Source organism: Neovison vison, chromosome 4 (genome assembly GCF_020171115.1).
Source record: "Neovison vison isolate M4711 chromosome 4, ASM_NN_V1, whole genome shotgun sequence".
Classification (NCBI taxonomy): domain Eukaryota; kingdom Metazoa; phylum Chordata; class Mammalia; order Carnivora; family Mustelidae; genus Neogale; species Neogale vison.
This window is the reverse complement of record NC_058094.1, coordinates 73,460,711-73,483,942: the sequence shown is the minus strand read 5'-3', so window position 1 is coordinate 73,483,942 and position 23,232 is coordinate 73,460,711. Positions and strand designations below refer to the sequence as shown.

At 39.3% G+C, this 23,232-nt stretch overlaps 1 protein-coding gene across 1 annotated transcript in view; it reads left to right on the top strand.

Moving 5' to 3' along the window:
• Positions 1 to 23,232, top strand: part of CLVS1 (clavesin 1) — a 179,299-nt gene that overhangs the window by 75,020 nt on the left and 81,047 nt on the right. Inside the window, exon 3 of the mRNA XM_044245541.1 lies at positions 15,478 to 15,652. Within this exon, the coding sequence (XP_044101476.1) occupies positions 15,478 to 15,652 (175 nt within the window). The remainder of the gene's footprint in view (positions 1 to 15,477; positions 15,653 to 23,232) is intronic.

Here is a 23,232-nt window from a genome sequence, read left to right as displayed (position 1 = left end):
TTGATATTCTTTCCTCAGGTCCTTTAGGTGTATTGTTAGGTTATGTACTTGAGATCTTTCTTGTTTCTTGAGAAAGCCTTGTCTTGCCATATACTTTCTTCTCAGAACCGATTTTGCTATGTTCCAAAGATTTTAAACACCTGTGTTTTCATTTTCATGAATTTTTAAAAAATTCTTCTTTAATTTCCTTGTTGTCCCATTCATTCCTTAGTAGGATGCTCTTTAGCCTCCATGTATTTGAGTTCTTTCCACCTTTCTTATTGTGGTTGGGTTCTAGTTTCAAAGCATTGTGGCCTAAAAATATGCAGGGAATTAAGCTTGGTTGAATAAGAATTTTGTGTGCATGCATTTAAAGCAGAATCAACTGTCAGTCAATCACATAAGGTAAACAGCTCTCAATCCTTTGTAGTTTCCATTGCAGAGTGGGAAGGACAGAAGAGAGCATTTGAACCGAACTCCAAATATGACAGGGACAAGAGGGGACCTGGAGAAGTGGGGCCTTGTAGGCTAGGTGATTCTAAAAGTATAGCCTGAGTGGACATTGTTTACGCCCAGACATTTGGGATGAAGGGAAGCTTCTAGTACTGCTCATCTTTATGGGCGGCTACAAACAGGCTTTCCTCTTTACCTTATATATGAAGATAGTTTGGATGTCAGAACCTATTTTTGGGAGTATTGGTGTCAGATCCACATACCCTGCTCGTGAGTCCTCGAGAACTGACTGTGGACTCTGCCATTGGACACCTGGGTTCTGATCTCTGTTCTTCACTTTACCATGTGGTTATCAGTGACCTCATCAAGGCATGGTTTCTGCACTTTACAAGGTTGTCATGATAGTACTGATGGTATATATACAATTGTGACATATGGCATATATGATCCTTAAATGGCAGCTCCGTTCCTTTCTTCTGAGATTAACCAAAATAAAAATTACCTGGACCAAAACTGTGTGTCTTTGACCAGTAAGCCAGTAAGCTCTGTCCAAGTTATTAGAGTCATAGAAATTGAGAAGTTTCTGTTTTGTTAAGTTTCAAGATTAGTATGGAGAAAAAAAAAATAATTAGACTTTTCTTCCCTCAACAATTTCACATTAAGCTAACTAAAGAATATGTGAGTTTTTATTGCATAGTATCTGGGGTGGACTAATGAACAGAAGTTCTCCCTTGATTCTTGAAGAATTTGTGACTACTTGCTTAAATAATAAGTAATAAATACTACAGTTGACTTCTGTAACACATTTCTTCAGTCTTTCAATAATGACAAGTGTGTGAGTGAAGAGTGCATAAGTCAGTACAAATGAATGTGTCTGTTCGTATTGGAATAATAACCAAATGGGTCTATTCTACTTGGTGGTATCCTATCCCTTAATTTCATGCATGTAACCCTCAGGTACCAGATTATCTCTTTTGTAAATTGAATACCCCAAAGGATATTCTCCAAGCCTCAACGTATTCTACATTTTCCTATCTCATAGATTGGCATAATGGGCTGCCCTCATTGAGGAAAAAGCTCATTAGCACATATGGATGGATAGTCTTGCCCAGGCCTAGTCCTTTGGAGTAGAAAAGAGCTCTACAGGGTCAGATTATTAAAGGAACAGCCCAGTCTTCATTGTAGACACCTTCAGTTCCCTCACCTCATCCACCAGGCTTCTTTCCCATGTGGGGACACCTATCTAGAGAGCTCATCTCAGGAATGCATCTATTTGACATATATTAATTAATACTATAAGAGAAAGATTATTCACTGGAATTTGTTAACAATAACAAGTAAGACTATATTCAAGACTATTCCAGTAGTAGAGAGAGTTTGAACTCTGAACACGACAGGGACAAGTAGAGTTTTACAGGGACAAGTAGAGTTTTACAGCTGACAGGAATGGTGAGGGAGTGGATGGAACATTCTTAAGAACTTGGTTAGGTGTCAAGAATGGGTGGTGAAGAGAGGAATTTGATTAGGTATCAAGGATGGAGAGACTCTCAATAAACTGGCTTAGCACAGTTATTTACTAACACTGGACTCTGTAGGCCACAGATGTGTACCAAGCATGAGGACTAGTTGAAAAGAGCTCAGAAGAGCCTGACTAAAGTTTGTTCAATGTGGGAGTACTTGTCTATACTCTGCTACTTCCTGAGGTAGGAAATTCTACCTAAGAAAGTGACATCTGACTCAGGACTTAAAGAATGAGAAAGAGTTGGCCCAGTGAAGGGAAGGAAAGAATAGTCTAGGCAAAGAGGAAGAAAGTGGAAAAGAGAAATAGCAATAAATATTCTCGCTATGTTGCCTGGCCTCCCACTGAGTTAGTAGTTCTTCCTTCGTTCTGCGAGTGTCAGAGATATTGTAGGCACATTGGACCCAGGAGTCAGCAACCTTTCTACCTTTGTGCAGCTAACTGCTGATGTGGTTTCCCTGAGATTCTCTGGATCTGAATTTCATTATTTAAGAATTTTTAAAAATTGCAAGCATTTGGGATGGGATCTTATTCTGGGACTGTACTACACATTACAGGATATTTAGAATTATTGGCCTCTGTCCAGTAAATGCTGGTAGCAGTGTCCAAATACTTGTGGAAACCATCCATCCCCCCCCATACACACATTACCATTACCAGATGTCTCCCAAATGGAAAGGAAGTGATCCTACCTTCAGATGGAGCTCACCATGTAATCACAAAGATTCCTGCTAGCTGTCAGTTGCCTTACTCCCTTTGAATTGTAAATCTATTCTGGAAGAGCCAACCTCCATCTTAATCTACTCTCCCTCCAAGCTTCCCCAGTGCTCTGGCTTGCTGCAGTCAGCAATTACTTACAGTACTAATAGGTTGCCTCAGGATCCAGAGAATTATGTAGCTGTGTAAGTACCATGTCCAGGGTCAAGGAGACTGGAGGTTCCAGTACCGCCTTCTGGGACTATTCCATGTGAACCAGAACTAGGAAAACCCTCCTTGTCCCTTGGTTAATAGAAAAAGGATGGATAATAGCCCATCAATTTATAGCAGGCAAGGTTTAAAGGAGAGGGAAAAACTTGAAATAGAACTTTCCAGAGTCTGATCATCAAATTTTTTTCCTTTTTTCCTCTTTAGAAATTAAACTGCTGATCTTTCTAAGTGGTCCCTTACAATCTCAGAGATTTTGTTAGACTAAATTTAGGCACCGAAATCCTCCTACAACAAGAAGTAAAATCCCAAGTCCTAAAATGTTGTATTTTCTCTTTGTGTGAATATTTAAATATACAAATTATGTGTCTATATACATATGTAACACATTTTTCCAAATTCTGTTCTGTTATTCAGAATAGGATATTTTGGACCTATGCTGAAGAAAAGTGTATGTTGATGTTTTATGGTATCTCTTGTGGTGTAGCTACTAAGCAGCAGCAATAAATAATAACCACTGGCCCTAATTGCTTAGAGAATTGCCAAGTGATAATCTGTGATGTAATTAAGTAAAAGAAACTCATGTTGTCTTTAACCACCTCCATAAAATAATTCCCCAGAGCTTCCATGTGTAAAGTCACCTTGAAGTGTAAAATCAGCTCCAGGCATACTCTACTTCGGGAAGGAAAAGTCAACCAATTCTTTAGAGATTTCTTGCTTTGTTTTATTTTGTATTGTTTTGTTAAATCAGCTATCATGAGCTTATGTTTATTCTTTTGTGAACATATTAAATGTTACCTTTTGTTTTGCTTCTGATTTCTAGAATTAAGTAGGGTGAAAATAAAGGTTTCTGACTGAGCCTCACTAAGTGGGTCCCTTTGAGCACCTAGACCACTGGTTTATAGAAAGTAGGGAGAGAGTGTTACCATTCTTTAGTATCCTGATTTTGGCTGGGTGGGGCTGGGTGAGTTTGCATGTGGATCTCCTTATAGGAGAATTCTACAAACTCCCACACCCCTATTCTGACATGTCTGGTCTTGCCAATTGACTATTATGGTCACAGGACTCCAGGTTCCATGTTTCATCTGAAACCTCCAAAGGGGATTTTTTTTCTGCTGAAATTAAGCACATGTCCACTTGTGGAAGAAGTATAGGTGGGATTTGCAGAAAGCTTTTTCTCTCTGGGCCATGGGAATATATTTATCCTGGTTTCAGAAGCATGCTCAAATCCTCTTGTCATTATTGTGATTTGTGAACCATCACTAAGCATTATGGGAGTTGATGAAGACCCAAAATTCTTCCCATTAGGCTTGCCTTACTGTACTCAAACTCAGAAAACGGTAGACAGTGTTAAGGGACTCTCTGAGCCTGATAGCTATGAAGGCACAGCAATCTTATACCTCCAAGATTCCAATAACCTTAAATTGTCTTAAGGAAGACAAAATAGTTGAAGGTTAGTAGCCAGGTAGGAGAATGTCTACCTGAAAATCATCCAGCAAGTTGCATATCTGTCAGGGTAGATAATAAATATGTTAAAATACACTATCTCTGAAAATAGGATTTTCTTTTCTGTTACATAATGATTTCCTGTGGCTCTCTCCTTTTAATCTTTCATGAATTTGATTGCTTGCTGCTGTTTCAGTAGCTTACGATTAAGGAGGCTAGAATTTTAAAAAGGGAAAGGATAAACCAACTTTGAAAACTTCAATCAGATTGTAGACTCTAAATTTAATCAGTCCCTATTAAATCTTCTGATGTGAATTACCCATATTTTTCAGGGTTGAGACTTCTAGTTACAGGCAACTAATTTTAGAGCCTTGGGAATTCTTAGTTTTAAGATATTGTAACCTCTTTATTAAGCACAGAGATTTGGAGTTTTCATTGGTGTAGGCAATTTTCTGCGTTAATTAAAATTATTAGATGTTGCATATTTCCACTGAAGTCACAGGTGTGCTTTCCACGAAGTGCAACATCTATAGAGTGATTTGCTAATGTACTATTTAATTCACTATTAACTGCACACTCTTATCAAGGTTTATGATTTTGGAAAGGAACCTCTTGATTCCAAGACTGACAACAGTATATTACCAAAGTGGAGATGCTAAGGAGATAAAATCATTCAAAGCAATGTAGTATTATGGGATGGATGTTTTCTTAAGATAACTTCTCATCTTATTGTCCAATTTCTTATTCTGAAAGTGATGTTATTGTTGTAAGAACCAGACAGACTTACGGGAAAGAATATTCTATTTCAAGTATATCACTATGAATACTATGCCAGCTCTACAAATGTCACTTGAATTCCATTGGAAGTAAAAGTAATGTGACCATCTACATTAACTTGCTCACATCAGGGGTGATCTTGCTGTCTGTGACCTCAGTTATGCTGATAAGATCATTGCTCCATGCCTAGGTACTTCTTTGCATTCTTGAGACTCTTCCTAGTTTTTACTTTCCTGAAGTTCCTCAGCCAGGGGAGCTACCAGAAGAGACAAGCATGAAATTAATTTTTCATAGTCGTTTAGTAATGGATGGAATGTTCACAACTCACTTCCACTAGGGTGGTTTTGAATTCTTTTTCTGTGACTCCCTATAGACCTTGGACCAATCCCCATCTAGAGAGCTGGTTGAAACAAACCCTTTCCTCACTTGCATTTCAGGCTGTTTTAAAGTGTTATTTAGGGACCAGTTCTTTTCCAGTGGGCTAAGAATCTCATAGTATACCTGACTTCTCTCTAGAAACATTCCCATCTAGCATTTATTATTAACCTTCTAGAAGGTCATTTTCTCAGTCTTAATTCATGATGTTACTAATGTTATATGAATGCATGCATAGCTCTTTCCTAAACCAAAATCAAGTCTTCAAGCCTAGTTTCCTTTCCTCCTTTTGGATACATGGTGCTCAGTAGCACAGTATTCTATAAATATGAGCCATAAAAGCAAAGATGCGTAAGGACACACATCTGACACTGCTACCGTTAGCAATGAGTATAAAAGACATTGAAGAGAAGGAAAATTTACCCAATGGTGCTCCCAAAGTAGGTTTTTGTCTATTTTTACTGTTTCAGAGCATCCGACAGGTTTGTTTAGCACACCTGCCTTTTTTCCTTCACTAAGCATCATTTGTTGAGTATCTACTATGTGTGGGTACTGGTGATTGCCAGGGATTCAAAGACAATATTCTCCCAGGTCTGGTGAAGCTCATAGTCTAAGCGACAGAGGCAAGTGGTCTCTTAAGAATAGGCCAAGAAATATTCTTGCCTGCAGAATGGCATCAATTTAAGGGGGAATTTCATTACTTGCATGGCAGCAATACAGACCCCACACGACCAGGCCCTTCTAGACACCCTCTTGACAGCCCTGATGTCGAATCATATTGATACTAACATCAATACTCTATGCCGTTGTCCTAGGTGCTGATTCTTACTCCGTAAGATCCTTTTTGTAAGATACAACTCCAGCATCTCTGACTCACTTCTTCCTTGACAGAGTTCCTTTTGTCTCAATTAGTAGCACTGTCCTTCCTCTCTTGACACCTTCATCTAATCTGTAACAAAGTGCTGGGTTCTGTCATCTGCAATTCTTCTCACGTCTCTCTTTTCTGTTCAGCTCTTACCTAATGTCTTATAGTCACCTACTTCCTTCTTTTTTTTTTTAAGATTATTTATTTATTTATTTGAGAGAGAGAGACAGTGAGAGAGAGCATGAGCGAGGAGAAGGTCAGAGAGCGAAGCAGACTCCCCATGGAGCTGGGAGCCTGATGTGGGACTCGATCCCGGGACTCCAGGATCACGCCCTGAGCCGAAGGCAGTCGTCCAACCAACTGAGCCACCCAGGCGTCCCGACCTACTTCCTTCTAATCGGACTGCGTGTATCCAGTCTCCCAGTTGCCCATACAAATCTTCCTAAAGCATAACTGCTCCTGCCTTCCCCCTCTGTCTAGCCACTCAGTGGTTCTTCCATCAAGCAGAATGAAGACAAGTCGCAGCCCCATTTAGGACCGTATTCTGCATTCTTTTCGTTTTGTTCCATGGCATAAGCAAACATGCCATTGGCCCCAAAACATAGCCGCTGTGCTTTCCAACTCTTACTATTGGTTATATAGCTCCTCCCACCCTTTCCCTTCTGTGTCTAGTGTCCAAACTTTCCCATTCATCACAGCCCAGTGGAAGATGTCCCAAAGCTCCCCAGACATCAATGATCTCTCTTTCTCATTATTCCCACCAGCCACCCCTATTACTTTCTATCTGATATGATATTCACTTATGTAATAATGAAAACCATTGTGACCATTAGCACCTTCTATGAATTGTCATGGGTCAGTTGCTCTGCGGTGGCTTTTTTGTATGTTGTCTTACCTCATCATTGCCACTGGGGTAGGTGCTGTGATCCTTCTTCTGCAGATGAGAAAACTAAACCACAGAGAGATAAATAACTTACTAAGGATTTGAACTTACCCAGGATTTGAATCAGAGTCTTCCTAACTCTAAATCTTATTGTTTTTAATGATTATGCTTCATTTGCCTCCTTTATTCATATTTTTTAAATATTCCCTACCATTTTCCATCTACTAACAGAAAAGGAAAAAAAAAATCCTTTTATCTTCTGTGTTTCCCATAAAGAACTTTGCTAAATCTTTGAATAAATGCCTCCTGACTCCTTATCCAATACCAGGTACTTCAAAAAATTTAAAAGAAGACATTGAATGATAAAAATTTGCATTGCATTATCTGGGAGTAACTTAAGCATCCAACTCTTAATTTCAGCTTGGATCATAATCTCAGGGTCATGAGATCAAGCCTTACTTTGGGGTCTGTGCTCAGCACTGAGCTTGGAATCTACTTAAGACTGTCTTTCTCTGTTCCTTCCTCCCTCTCTCAAATAAACAAATAAATCTTAAAAAAAAAAAGAAATTTCACTATATTTAAGTGAGCAGATAGTTTCATTTGGTCTTAATTTCATTTTTTCAATTTTGGGGAGAATTTAGAAGCACTTGGATCAAATGTGATGAAACTATAGGTTTTATCTATTCAAACCATTTCTTCTTTTAAGTAAAAAATAACTGAATGGGATGGAAGACAAGTTCTAGGGGAATTAACTCTAGATTTTGAGTTATTGTATGTGTGTACACACACACACACACACGGGTTATAATCTTGTTTGCCACAGAAACACAAACAAGGAAGAACACTAGCAGACTGGGATTTAAGAGCTTTAGTTTCCATGTCATTTAGTATGAGGCTATGAAAACTTTACATTCTTGTGTTGTATCAGGAGATGGATAGGCTTGTCAGGATTGGCCTACAGAAGTATAACCTCTTATTTTCAAGCTTTCCTTGAGTGACAAAACAATGATTTCACCATTTTCATCTTTATTTTCTCTATACTAGTTTTAAATAAGGGCCCTGTTCTTAGAAAAGATCATTACTCTTTTATGTTCTGTCCTCTATAAGCAAATGATTGAGTAGGAGGTGGTTTGAGTCAAGGATGAGTGACCCATAATCTTTCCGTATATTATTGTCATTTTTGGTAGAGATAGACAAACATTAGAAATGACTGTACTTGTTTTTATAAGATGCACTCCATTGAAATTGAGAGTCTACGACCTGAACGAAACTAAAAATTCAGAAAGCAGATGATCTGCTATAGCTTGACCTTATCTAAAACGCCACACATAGAAACTGGGCCACATGTGTTATGTTCGAATGGTACTGAATACATTATTCCTTTTTGTGATGCTGAGACATTGAGAACTAGATATTCCCCTATTACAACTAATAATAAACCAAGAGGCAACTCATTATTCTGGTGTTACAAGGAATTTTATTCTTATGTTAATACAAATCCAAAAGTTTTCTTCACTGAGGGGGAGAGGATGAAATTAATAGAGATAAAAATTAATTGCAAGGTGTTCTTTCTTTTTTCATTCATCCTTTCTTTCTTCCCTGATCTCTTTTTCCCTTTCTCTCTACTCTTGAGAGGATGAATCTCATCAAGTCATGTGAGGCAGAGTTAAATCCAGACCACTGTTCTCTGGGTGATCATCCCCGCGGAGAAAAGTAATTATCTAATTTACTTTCTAGCTAACATTCAGGAAAATAAATATAATATTAAGTTCTCACAAATATTAAGTCTTCTATAGCAACGTTAAACATTTTTTAGAAGACTTTATATATTTGTTTTAAGAGAGAGAGAGAGGACAAGTGAGGGGGAGGAGCAGAGGGAGAGGAAGAAGCAGTCTCCCAACTGAGCAGGGAGCCCAATGCTGGACTCCATCCAGGACCCTGGGATCATAACCTGAGCTGAAGGCAGATGACTGACTGAGCCACCCAGGCTCCCAAAGTTAAACATTTTTGTTAGCATCTGCCTTGCACCTAATATTTTCAAAATATTGTTGTTTTTTCCTTACTTTTCCTTGATTACCCCCTTGAGAAATATGGATTCATTTGCTTTGATGCAAAATGATACACAGAGACTGTCCAGCTAAACCTTGATTTATATAGGAATTATTAGAACTCATTTAGGAAAATATATCACCAGAATTTCCATCTCAGACCGTATTTTGAAAATCATCAGCCCTAGAAGAGGAGAAAAAGTTTCCCCTTGGATAGAACACAATTGAATTTTGTACACTTAATGTCCTGCTACCATTATCATGATGCAAGCAGTATGACTAAGAGGGTTATCCCTATAATTCATGCAATTACAAATACTGCCTCCTATTGGGATGTGTTTTCCAATTCACAAAGCTCCTTCACACGTGTTTTCCAATTCACAGAGCTCCTTCACACATTGTTTTACACAATTCTTGCAACAACCCTCTACAAAGAGGAGCAGGAAATTAGCCTTTACTGAATTTTGACCTTCTAAGAGTGGTCCCTATTTGGTGGGGAGATGTCAAGCCCTGGGTGGATGTCAAGCCCTGGAGTAAAGCCCTTTTGCCACTTTACCAAAATAGGGTTCTTCCCATGTCCAGAGACCAAAATGCATCAGGGGCGATACAGATGGAGCACATATTCCTCTCCACCTTGTCTTGGACATCATTGTCAGATAATAGGCAAAGTGTGGTCGGTAACTATGAGAACGATGCCATGATTATTTTAATAATTAACTTTGAAAGAAGTCTCAAAGGGATGAAGAGATAAAGAAACATGCTCAGATGCAATGTTTCTGCACCTGTGAATAAAACGTAGATATTTGGTAGTAAACTATTTGCAAAAGCATTTTGTAGCTTAAGGAGGTCTTTTAAAAATTCCCAAGAAAAAAACCTGTAAACTCTTGATGATATGGAGTGTGGAGTTAACAGGTTTTGAGATAGAGCTGGCTTAAAAGATTTAACTGCTGGGGCACCTGGGTGGCTCAGTGGGTTAAAGCTTCTGCCTTTGGCTCAGAACATGATCTCAGGGTCCTGGGATCGAGCCTTGCATCGGGCTCGCTGCTCAGCGGGGAACCTGCTTCCCCCTCTCTCTCTCCCTGACTCTCTGCCTACTTGTGATCTCTATCTGTCAAATAAATAAAATCTTAAAAAAAAAAAAAGATTTAACTGCTAATATTAAGAGACTTCTGCTGCAGCAGAAAAATTAGAATAAGGATAAGCACTGTGATTTCAGAGTGATCAAGAGACTTCTCACTGCTCCTTTTAAGAAACAGTCTCACTGGGGGCGCCTGGGTGGCTCAGTGGGTTAAGCCGCTGACTTCGGCTCAGGTCATGATCTCAGGGTCCTGGGATCGAGTCCTGCATCGGGCTCTCTGCTCAGCAGGGAGCCTGCTTCCCCCCCCCCCTCTCCTGCCTTTCTGCCTACTTGTGATCTCTCTCTGTCAAATAATTAAATAAAATTAAAAAAAAAAAGAAACAGTCTCACTGGCAACCCCATCGTATCTCTACATGGTTATCTGGTCACATATCACATCTTTTTTCTTATAGGAGTCTAGGATCTAGGTTTTAGAATCGTCACTAAAAATTTAAAGCACAAAGTAGTCACTTTTTGAAGCTTAAATATCTTCTCATTGGTAAAGGGCTTACTATTTTCCACTGTTTTGCATCTCATTTGTGTTATGTTGTTGCTTAATTTTAAAGCCTCAGGTGACAATATTGGCTTCTCTGCTCATAAAAACAATAGAACCTAAAAATGAGCCACTATTTATAATCTCTAAGTGCTCATAGTATAATAATGAAAATCCTTAGATAAACCATAAATAACTCCTAATGAATAAAAATGTATTATTCTTTGGGGGGGGATGCTGAAGTTTTCTACTAACTGTTTACTAATACAATTCCTTACATTTCATTGGCAGTTTGTCATTCCTATAGTGCTTTCATGTATATTATCACACTTGTACTTTTAATTATCAATCAAAAACTGATACAGTCCATAACTGACTATATAAATATGCTATGCAAATTGTAGAAAAAGGATCAAAACCTCTAAATATCCATTTTTCATCTGTTCCTTTTGATACAAGTGATAAAATACTCTGATGGAATTATGATTATAAACAATACAGAAAATAATCGTTCTATGAGTTATTAAACAATGCCTGGTGGAGGTATTATGAAGGGTACGTACTGCATGGAGCACTGGGTATGGTGCATAAACAATGAATTCTGGAACACTGAAAAGAAATAAAATAAAATAAAATGAAAAAATATAAAAACCTAAATAAGTTAGTAGAACGAACAAATTCTGGAAATGTCTTCTTCTGCTCTCATTTCTCCAATTTACTTAAAGTAGCTGAATTGTTCATGACCATTTTGGTTCGCTTAGAAACCTTGAGAGAAGATTCATGGAAACTTCCCATGACAGATAACAAACTCTAGTAAGCACTTAAAAAAAAATCATTCTATTTAGGGTAATTTTAGATTTACAAAATTATTTTGAAGATAGAAGAGAGGGTTTCCCTATACTCTGCATCCAGTTTCCCCTATTTTTAACATCTTATATTAGTATAGTATATTTATTACAACTAATAAAACAATATTGATACATTTTAATTTACTAAGTCCATAATTTATTCAGATTTCCCTAGTTTCTATCTGATATCTTTCTTCTGTCTCAGGATCCCACAAGATGCCACATTACATTTAATCTTCATGTCTTCTTAAGCTCTTCTTGGTTGTGACAGTTTCTGAGACTTTCCTTGCTTTTTAATGACCTTGACAATTTTGAGGCATGTTGGTCAGGCATTTTATAGAATGTTCTTCAGCTGAAATTTGTCTAATGTTTTCCTCTTGATTAATTTGGGGCTATGTTTTAGAAGGAAGATCACAGAGGGTAAGTGCCATTTTCATTACCATATCAAGGGACAATTCTATCAATACAAGTTATCTCTGTTGATGTTGATGCCCAAATCACCTACCCAAAGTAGTGTTTGTCAGGTTTCTCCAGGGTAAACTTACTTTTTTCCACTTTCCATCCTGTACTCTTTGGAAGGAAGTCACTATGTTCAACCTACACTTAAAGAGTGGGGATTTATGCTCTAAGCTCCTTGAGGGCAGAGTATGTGCATAAAGTATTTGATCTCAGAGGTATTTTTAAAATTATAAAAACCTGGGAGGATTTCACAACTCAAAAGTGTTGTAAGGAAGAATGAAGAAAAAGTTTAGGAAATCCATGTAAGGAAACCAAGAAGTAAGGAGTTCAAGATAATGATCATAATTAAGGTCTGAGATCAGGTTGCTCTCCTCAACAAGGGTTAAATCTGATGACTTGAAACACATTCCATTCAACTTTTTTCCTGCTCATCCAGTTCATCTGGAAGAGTGAAGCATTGGAACATTTGGAAACTATAATGAAGCCCAGAATCCTTTTACTTTTCTCTTGAGACCATCCCATGAGTATAATACTTCATTAACTGACAATGCCTATCCTGCAGTAAGGTTCTGGTGTTGAAAATGCATAGCATGGTTTCCTCATTTCCAGACAGAGTTCCGTATCTTTTCTTGGGAGTGGATACAAGTGGATAAGTGATGAGAAGAGGGGTTAGCTCTAATCTGTGCTACTGCTCTTGACTTCGTTAACTAATCCTTGATATTAGAGAGCTACTGCTGTATAACAAATCGTCCCCAAACTCAGTGGTTTAAAAAAGTAATTATTTATTATTGCTCATGCATCTGAGTTCATATATCATATCTGAGTTCCTCTGAGTTCATGCATCTGGGTAGCTCTGCTTCTCATGATCTGCTCTTTGGCTGGGGAGTCACTGATTTGTATTCCTCAATCTTCTCTTTGGTCCAGCACATTAACTGTAGCATGTTCTTAACCATGGCAAGGTCCAAAGGCAAAAGAACAAGTAGTAACATTCTCAATCTATCATAGCCTATTTCTTGAAACACTTTCTCTCTCTTTTTTAACCCAATACTATCTCAATCCTCTTATTTTTTATTTCTTTGGTTCTTCTTCCTTTGACTCAATACTATAAATAAACTCTATCTAGGGTTTATCTTTTTAGTCCTGATTTTCTCCATGTGTGTGATCTTCCCAAGTAAGCTTATCTATGGTCAGATTTCTAATTCCCTAATGGACATTCCAGTTTACTACTAGGCATTTCCATATTTTCATTATCTTTTGTTCTTTATAAATAAAGACCAAAGACTTCAGTCTTTATTTCATGTTCGATGTAGATGCAAAACGGAAACAAGGTCCTAATGAAAACCTATCCTACATTAATAGGAATTTGGTATCTCTTAGAGTTAAAATAGAATACATCTGAAACAGTTAAAACAGTAATGATGAGAAGAATATTAAAAACCATTTCCTATGAGAAATGGTTAAAGTTACTATTTCTTTTAATCAAGAAATTATCTAAGGCATCAGGATCACCATGTTTACATGGCTGAAGCTATGTGACAAGGGAAGACCTGAGGTTTTTCTTTTGTAGCAGAACTATACCCAACAGGTAGATCTGAGCAGCAGGTGGGGATTTTAGCTTGATATAAAGAAAAAAAATTACTAAACAGAACTGTACAGAAGCAGAATCAGCTGTGTATCTTTATTTTTCAATTATTGTCTCTCATCTTTCCTGAAATATCTTATTCCCCCTTCTCCCAAATATCCATCAAAATCCTATCCATCCATCAAGATTTATCCCAAGCTTTCTTTCATCCCTCCATAACTTCTACCTCACTGCTCAAAATTTTTATTGATCCCTTTCGACTTACATTGCTAATTTCCTAGCCTGCCCCAACTAAATCAAGGGCTCTCTGAAAATAGAAATAGAACGCACTATTTTATAACCTTAATTATAAAACACAATGCTGAGCTTATAATAGACATTCAGTAAATTCTTATTGATTTACTGTTCAATCACAAGCTTCCTGATTTTAATTTGGAATCGTTGGAGTTGGTTAGACTTTGAACCAGGCTGAAATACCCAAGAAACTGATTATTTCTTTTTTAATTTTTTTTTAATTTTTAGTATTTTAAATTTATTTGACAGAGAGATAGAGAACACAAGCAGGCAGTCTATTGGGCAGAGGAAGAGGGAGAAGTAGGCTCTCCGCTGAGCAAGGAGCCCAATGCAAAGCTCGATCCCAGGACCCTGGGATCATGATCTGATCTGAAGGCAGTTGCTTAACCAACTGAACAACCCAGGCCTCCCTGAACCTGATCATTTCACATGTACTTCACAGAAGAGATGCCTTCTGATTTTTAACAGTAAACCTGAAGGAAGTAATGAATTTGCCATTATTTGCCATCCAATCTTATATTTTTCTACTTATCAAAAAAGTCACTGAACTTAGAGATCCTCTTAAGATTTTAGATTTATTGCTTAGCTTATTTGTTGGGAAAATTAGCAGAATAAAAATGCCATCATTTCTTCATGTCTGAAAATTATTTAACACAAAGATCATCCAATGAATGGGAATATATGACATAAGGAACACATACAACACTGAAGAGCTGTCACTCTCTTTTCTATTCAGGTCTGCCTGTTGTCATAGTTACAGATGTACTCAAAGCGATTTTCCTCCTGAATCACACTCTGCAAACCTTCAATGAAAATAAGCTCTTCTTCCTGCTTTATTTTTCTCTATCCAAGAACGTAAGCTAAAAAAAAAAAAAAAAAAAGCATCATTGCATGGATTTTTTTATACATTGAGCAACATGTTAAACATAAAAAAGGAATAAGGGGTTTAATCAAAATAAGTGCTTCTGTTTGAGGTCTCACCTCATTTGTTCAGCAATGATTCACTGAGGAGCTAGGTGCTGAGGACACAGCCATGATTATGGCCCAGTCCCTACTCTTGAAGTTAACAGAGCTCCGTGAGGGAGACAGATAAGTAAGGGATGCATTTCAGTGAAATGCAATCAGTTTTGTGCCAGACGAAGAGTATGGAAGCCAAAAGAGACACTAAAGAGAGATACCTCTTAAAGTGTGGGGTGCTGAGGCTGTTGGATCAAAGAGAGACTTCCATCTGGTGAATCTTGAAGTATAGTACCTGCAAAGCTGGGCAAATGTTTTTTCAGTCACTTTGGGTACGGGACAGCTATGTTGCCCTGCAGGTCAGGTTCATAGAGCAGTGGTGTGAGGCACACATCCCTCTATGCACGTACCACCTGCTAATATTCATACCCAGCTTCTCCTTTCTGTTTTGGCTACAGAAACTCCTTCACAGATATCCTCCGTGCCATCTTGCTGTCTCTGGAAGTCCTTATTGAAGATCCGGAGCTTCAGATAAATGGCTTCATTTTAATTATAGACTGGAGTAACTTCTCCTTCAAACAAGCCTCCAAACTGACCCCCTCCATCCTCAAACTGGCTATTGAAGGGCTGCAGGTATGTTCAACAAATGGACCGTACGAGTCTGTGGGACAATGTACTTTTTTCTTATTTCAACCAAAATGATATTTGTCCTTGGGAATCGTGAGGGAGAACTTAGATGCAGTTCACCTGTGAATTTTCCACATTTTCACTTCAGCCTGAGAGTTTTTTTTTTTTAATTAGTCTTCATTTTCATTAACAGCTCCAAATTACTGTAACCACAGGCACAAATTACCTACTGTAGCAATTATGAATAAAGCTCAGAGATGTTTAGCCTAATCCATCTGAGGGTTCACAAAAATTAAAACTAGAAAACATCTGCTCCATGAGCATGTCCTACATAGGGGGTGGCATGGGGGCTTTCCCGGGTTTCTAGAAGCAGTTTTGCACTGAGGAAATGCATCCTGTGGGTCCTCACTTCCCAGAATGCATTGTGCTTGAAGTGTTTGTACTAAAGAAATCATTTCAGTGCCGGCAAAGGAAGCAGACAAAACTCTACTTTTTGTTCGTATGACCGGCTGTAAGGACTTTGGGGAATGGGAATTTGTGCGATGTGGAGGTCAGGAGTAGTCAGTCTCTGAGGTCTCTCCTGTGCTTAAAAACCAGTGATTCTATGAAAAGTAACTAAGTCGGACAATCCCGCATAGCTTCCTGGTGACAACATTATTATAGTACAAGGTATAGGCACAGTTCCAGAAGAATAAAACTCATGCCCCTTCTTAATTTTGTAGGAAGATTGACAATGGGGTGACCTCCCCCATAGATGGCAGTTATGTGTAGAAAGCAAAATATTTGCTAATTCTCAGATCAGCAGCTGTTACTTACATGCTTTAAAGTGCAAAAGTAGGAGACCCATTTCCATTGCGCGTCATCCTCTAGTGTGATGAGTTATTGATGAGTCTGTTTCACAGAATGAGCTAGGGCTTATTCGTATTTGGCCTCCAACAGATAACTAGCAGCATGTGGGCCTGTGATAAAGGTGTTTACTGAATGGATCTTATTTTATTAAAATTGGTTGCTATTTCAAGGGTAGGAAAAATAAAGCAGGCATTTCAGAAAAGGAGGAACTCTTCCACAAATACCCCATTATCATGGGGGACCACATCAGGCAGTATATTGGGGGCACATTTTTGAAGTTGCTTTTGCATTTCTAGATTACACAGAATGTCGTGTCTTGCCTCAACCATACCAATCATAGACTGGTCTGTCTTTTACTATCAGTCACTTTTTCTGAACTTTAGCTCCTTTTCTCCAAACTCCTCTCATCCAAGTCTCTAAACGTCTGACCTCTCTCTCCTTACAGCTTTTATCAAAAGCTGTACAGTAAGCTGCAAGGTTTATTTCAGACCTGATAACTATGCTGACCATAATTCCAGGATCTTCTGTGGTAGTACAGGCTTCACTTAATTTTATCCTCTTTTGAAAAGATAATTCATTACATGTGTAAGTAGCTGTGATTCAAGCTCTGTGTATTTATAAGATTTTTTTTTTCATAAATCAGTAAGGAAAATGTCCTTTATCCAACACTGTGTTCCAATTTTTCTTTCTGAAAATGTGTGGATTATATAAAATGTCCCTTGGCAACTTCACCCGGCTGATATGGGTCTTACTGAGTTAATGCAAGTGAAATGTGTTTTAAAAGTAAAGTTATACATAAGCTTGTGAGATACATTTTGGGAGCAATACTAGATGGCTCCCATGTGGGACTTCTCTTGTCCCAGGGCCTGGGATGATTTGTACAAAGTCCTATAGCTCTGGTTAAGGAATAACTTCTCCTGGAAGAAGGGGAGATGCATGAGGTCAGGGTCAGAGTGGAGAGAAGGTACCTCCTCCCATCATCTCACAAAGCAATGGCCTGACCCTCTTTACTACTTTCTCCTTATATAACCTCCCCTGGCTGTGGGAAAGTATCAGGCTAATCTGGAGTCAGCCTACCTGGGTTGGAATACAGCTTTTTCTGGGAATTCTGCCAGTGAAACCTGGGAAACCTGAGGAAGATTTACCTTCTAGGAGAAGGAAGCCAATGGTCCGAGGGGAAACGGAGCTTGGGTGTAGTTCCTCCATCGAGAATATAGGAAGGATTCCTGGACTGTCTATCTGTTGTCTTGGCAACTGTGAAGAATCCCTAGGGGTCGCTGCAGACAGGTACTTCTTTCACTTCACAGAGGGCAGTCAGATCTGGCCAGCTGCTGGTGACTTCTCACACTAGGCTATCCTCTCTCCGGCTTTGGAGATATTCAGGTCCTCTCCTCCCCACCCCCGCCACGGGCTCTCCCAGTGATATTTGTTGCAGGAAATATTTCTATCCACAAACATTAAACCCCTTTGACATAAAAAGTCATAACTGGTACTAAGCAGAATTCATGCCTTCATGCTTACACTTGTTGAACAAGGACCATCCCATACAGGTCTCCGTTTGTCAGCCATGAAAATTCAAGATAAATTCTACAACACTACTGACAGGGTGAAGGCACAGACTTTTTGTGGAGAAAGGGAAAGCAATGCAAGGCCAGTGCCAGTGAGAGAGGAGAAGGCCCTGGTCTTCCTTCTGTGTACCCTCTGAGAGGCTTGAAGAGGTTCAAGGGTCTGCTAGACATGTGGAATATCACAAGGGGGTGAGGTCCTATGTTCCAGTGAAGAGAACTTGCTCTCTCTACTGTTCTGACTTTTGTAGGGTAGATGTGAGACAGCAGCTTCGTCAGGGGGAATAATCAAACCACTTTTGGGCTAGGCCATCTGGTTTGGGGTTTTAGCTATTTCTAGGAGCTGTCTCAGATTACCTGCTGCTCAAACCCTAGATAATTTGGGGTCCTGGGTATGCCGGTCCCCACACATAGGTAATACAACACCTCCCACAGGGAGAAGGGGGTGGGAGCTCATTGCTCAAGCAGTGAGAATTTAGAACCATTTTTGGTCAATCCCACACCTTATATCACAACCTAGTTCCCAAACCCTGAGTTTTCGCCCTTTTACCTCCATTCTTAGTTCTCTGTAAAGATGGTTGTTCAGTGCAACCTTCAATTACGAATTGCTGCATGTTGAGTTCTTGAAAAGCAGATTCTGACAGAGATTAGCAGGCTGAGGTTTATTAGGAAGTGCTCCTGGAGTCAACTCCTGTGGAAGGGAAGCTGTGGAAGAAAGTTTGCCAGCAGGAGAAGCTAAGCTATGGTTCAGTCATTTCCAAAGAAAGCCTCAGGTGTTGTGAGGCTAAAATGACCCTTCAGATTATTCTGTGACTGGGGCCAGAGATAGGAATTTGGTATTCCCATGTTGTTCAGTCATTGGTTACCAGCTGCCCTGGGAAATGGTTGTGAATTTGGGCAAAATGAGTCTGTTCAACCTGAAGTCCCAGAGGGCACTCTTATCTGCCATCTTTCTGCTGGCAACATCCCCAGCAACTGGAGAATAAATCTTCAGTCCTGCATGGGGCATGACGGTATATCAGAATCTCTACCGTAATAAGCAAAAGGTATTTGGAATATCCTGTCATGTAACGTCAGGCAGCGTCCTTTAGCTTGCATCTGGGTGCTTCATTGCTTTTTTTCTTCGTTACATACAATATCCAGTCAGAACCAAAGTGGAAATGATATCGAGTAATATTGAGATGATGGGCACTGGGCTGGCAGATCAGTGTCAGCTTCCTATCTGGGTCCACCCATTGTATTTCTGTCTCAGAAGTCAATTCTATATATTCAGTTTATCCTTGATAAAGGAGGAAAGGCAATGCAATGGAGCCGAGAGAGTCTTTTCAACAAATTGCGCTAGAACTGGACATCCATGTGCCAAAGACTAAAGATACAGACCTTATACTCTTCATAAAAATTGCCTCAAAATGGATCACAGACCTAAGTATAAAACTCAAAACTATAGAAATCTCATAAGATAACATAAGGGAAAAAAAAAAAAAGCCTATGTGACCTTGGTTATGGCAATGATTTTTTTTACACACACCACCAAAGGCATAATCCATGACAGAAATAATAGGTAAGCTAGACTTCATTAAAATTAAAGACTTCTGCTCTGCAAAAGACCATGTCAAGAGAATAAGAAGAAAAGTTATGGACTGGGAGAAAAATTTGCAAAGATATCTGATGAATCAGATGATCTGATTGAGGACTATTATCCAAAATGTACAAAGAAATCCTAAAACTCAACAGTAAGAAAACAAACAATCCAATTAAAAAATATCAGCCTACAACCTGAATAAACACTCACCAAGGAAGACACATAGATGGCAAATAAACATATGAAAAGATGGTCCCCATCATATTCGTCAGAGAAATGCACATTAAAACAACACTGAGATACCACTATACACGTAATTAGAATGGCCAAAATCCAGAACCACAGTAGCATCAAATCCTAGCCAGTTTGTGGGGCAAGAGAAACTCTCATTCATTGCTGGTGAGAGTGCAGTTTTGGAAAAACTAAACCTACTTTTACCATCTGATTCAGTAATCCCACTCCTTGGTATTTACCCAAAGGAGTAGAAAATGTATATGCACCTGAATGTTTATAGGAAATTTATTCATTAATTGCCCACACTTGGAAGCAACCAAGATATCCTTCAGTAGGTGAATGGATAAATAAACTGCGAGTCAAGACAATGGACTGTTACTTATTGCCAGGAAGAATGGAGCTATCAAACCATGAAAAGACATGGAGGAATCTGAAATGCATGTCACGAGACGAAAGCTGTCAGTCTGGAAAGGCTGCGTACTACATGATTTCAACTGTTTGACATTCTGAAGAAGGCAAAGCTATAGAGACAGTGAAAAGATCATGGGAACCCGGAGTTGTGGGTGGACGTGAGGAGGGATGAACAGGCTGGGCCCAAAAAGGTTGTGTGTTGCTATAATGAGGGACACTTGTCATTATACATTTGTATAGAACATATAACACCAAGCATGACCTGTAATGTAAACTACGGGCTTTGAGTGATTTTTGGGTCAATGTAGGCTCATCAGCTGTAACAAATTCTCCATTCCGTGGAAGGGGGGCAGGCTGATTATGGGACAAGCTACATATGTGCGGGAGCAAGGGATATGTAGGAAATCTCTGTGCCTTTCCTTCAAGTTTGCTATGAACTTAAAACGGATTTAAATAGAAAAAAAAACTTTAATTAAAAAAAAAGTAATTATATTGCCCCTAACAATTATTTAAAAAAAAAAAAAAAAGGTATGTGCGTAGAGCTTCGGTTATGTGCTTCATAGGCTGAATTATTGCGTTGTAATAATAATCACATAGAAGACTGCTCTTTAAGGGATCATCAGATTTTTAGATCAAAAGTTACCCTGTATCAGCCAGTCATGAAATTCTAATAGTGTATGTATTATACATTGCTCCTGTTACAGCAATGCTTTGAGGAAATGTCATTGTTTAGAATGTTAAATTGTCCCAGTTACATAAATATTCTATGAATATTAGTTCAAAGAACTTCGGTTAAAATACTAATTTTGAGACTGCCTGGGAGTCATTTCCTCTCGCTCAGCTGTTTGATCTCTTAAATGCAGTCCATCATGTCTCAAAGAGCCGTTGTATCTGTTCATTACAACTTGTTTAAATTTTAATCAAACTTAAAGTAATATTTATGCCACCATTTTAACCCAGCTCAGCGTTATTCTCAGTTCTGCTGGGGAATTCTGGCAGAATGAACCACACGCGGAAGTCCTGGGCTGGAGTTTTGTAATGTCTCCAAAATCAATTTTTGGAATCATTTCTTGTAAATTGCTGTGGCCCCACCATTGTAATCAACACCCAGCATTGATCAATGTTCAGCCAACCCCCATCCTTAAAGGGCTTATGGGGCTGGAGTGTTTTACTCGGGAAGAGCTAGAGCTTTGGGCCCTGCAGGCCATTTACAAAATATTTGATTCCCTTAAGGACCAAGGCATATGTTAAGGGTTTCTTTCTTTTTTTTTTTTTTTTCCCAATTTATTTATTTTCAGAAAAACAGTATTCATTATTTTTTCACCACACCCAGTGCTCCATGCAAGCTGTGCCCTCTATAATACCCACCACCTGGTACCCCAACCTCCCACCCCCCCGCCACTTCAAACCCCTCAGATTGTTTTTCAGAGTCCATAGTCTCTCATGGTTCACCTCCCCTTCCAAGTTACCCAAATTTGGGTAAATATGTTAAGGGTTTAAAGTAGCTTACTTTTCACTCCCTGGAGGAGAGCCTGGCAGCATTCTTCCCTTTTTTTTTTTTCTTCTTTCCTCTTTTCTGGGTTTAAGTCATTTTCCCCTGGCCAATCAGACACTTTTGCTGTTCATTCACTCTTCATTCAAAGCTTATGGTGTGACTGTTTTATTGTTACAGATGGTTTTAGGATATTTATATCATAAGTATCATAAATATTTGAATTATATGGTTACAAATTATTGATGTACACTGACGATGCCCCAGGCACTTTTCACGTACTATTTAATTTCTACCATAAACCTATGAGGCAGTACTCTTTTGACACCACGTTTTACGGATGACAAACCTAAAATCTAGAGAGATCAATGCCTTGCCTGAGGTCTTTAAGTGGCAGAACCGGGATCGAAGCAGGAGGAGCTGGACTCTGCTCTCACCTACATCAAAGCGTGGTTGTACCAGCAGCGACAGCACCTGGGAACGGTTTTGAACATTTTAAATGTTCAAACGTTTTTGATAGAGTTATCTCCCTTTCTCCTCCTCCCTTCTCAAACTCCCAGCAGCTTTGAGCCAGTGTAGTGTGAAAGGAGGTCCACTGCTTTTCCAACTTTTAGCCTGGAAGTGGGAGGGGACTTGCAGCAACGCTCAGAGGCTCAGCCAAGTGCAAATCATCTCTCTCCTGAGCGTTCCTTTTAGTGTGACCCTTTTTGTTACACTGCTTCCTACCTTTGTCCATTCCCTCTACCCCCTTCCCACGTCCTACTGTTTCTCCGCTTTACTAAAACGTAGGATATGTTCGCTTGCCTTTGGAGCATCTGAAATGCCCTATTCAACTGAAAGGCCAGAATGGTAAAAAGTCTGTCGAGTCAGTGGGCAACATGAGAGTTCTCAAGGGTGAATGAATGGGTGGTGGGATTAGAAATTTGGCAAGGCAGGTGGGGCAAATGCATCTCAAGTTCGTAGTAGGTTCGCACCGAATCAAAGAGTCAGTGAGTCAGACATGTGGATGTACTGACTCCTGATGTATCCATTCAACACAGAATGCGGGTATTCTCTCACTAAACAGGATTTACAGCAGAGAATGGAGCCCACCAGGCTTCCCGAAACCTACAGGCTGTGGCTCTTTTATGCAAAGTGTAGTCCACACACAAGCAGGATCAGCATCCCTAGGAGCTGGTTAGACATGCAGAATCTCAGGCTGGGCTGCTGAATCAGAATCTGCATTCCAAACAGTTCTCCAGGAAGTCCACACGCACGTTTAAGTTGGAGAAACATGACTGCAACAGATGGAATTACAGCATAACGTGAGCTCGCCCTCAAGGGCATCAGATTCGCCTGGAGGGAATGGCACAACTCACCTCACTGGACCTCGTTCCCAGAGTTTCTGAGTCCATAGATCTGGAGCAGAACTCATGGGCTCACATTTCAAGGACATTCCCAGGGGCTGCTGCTG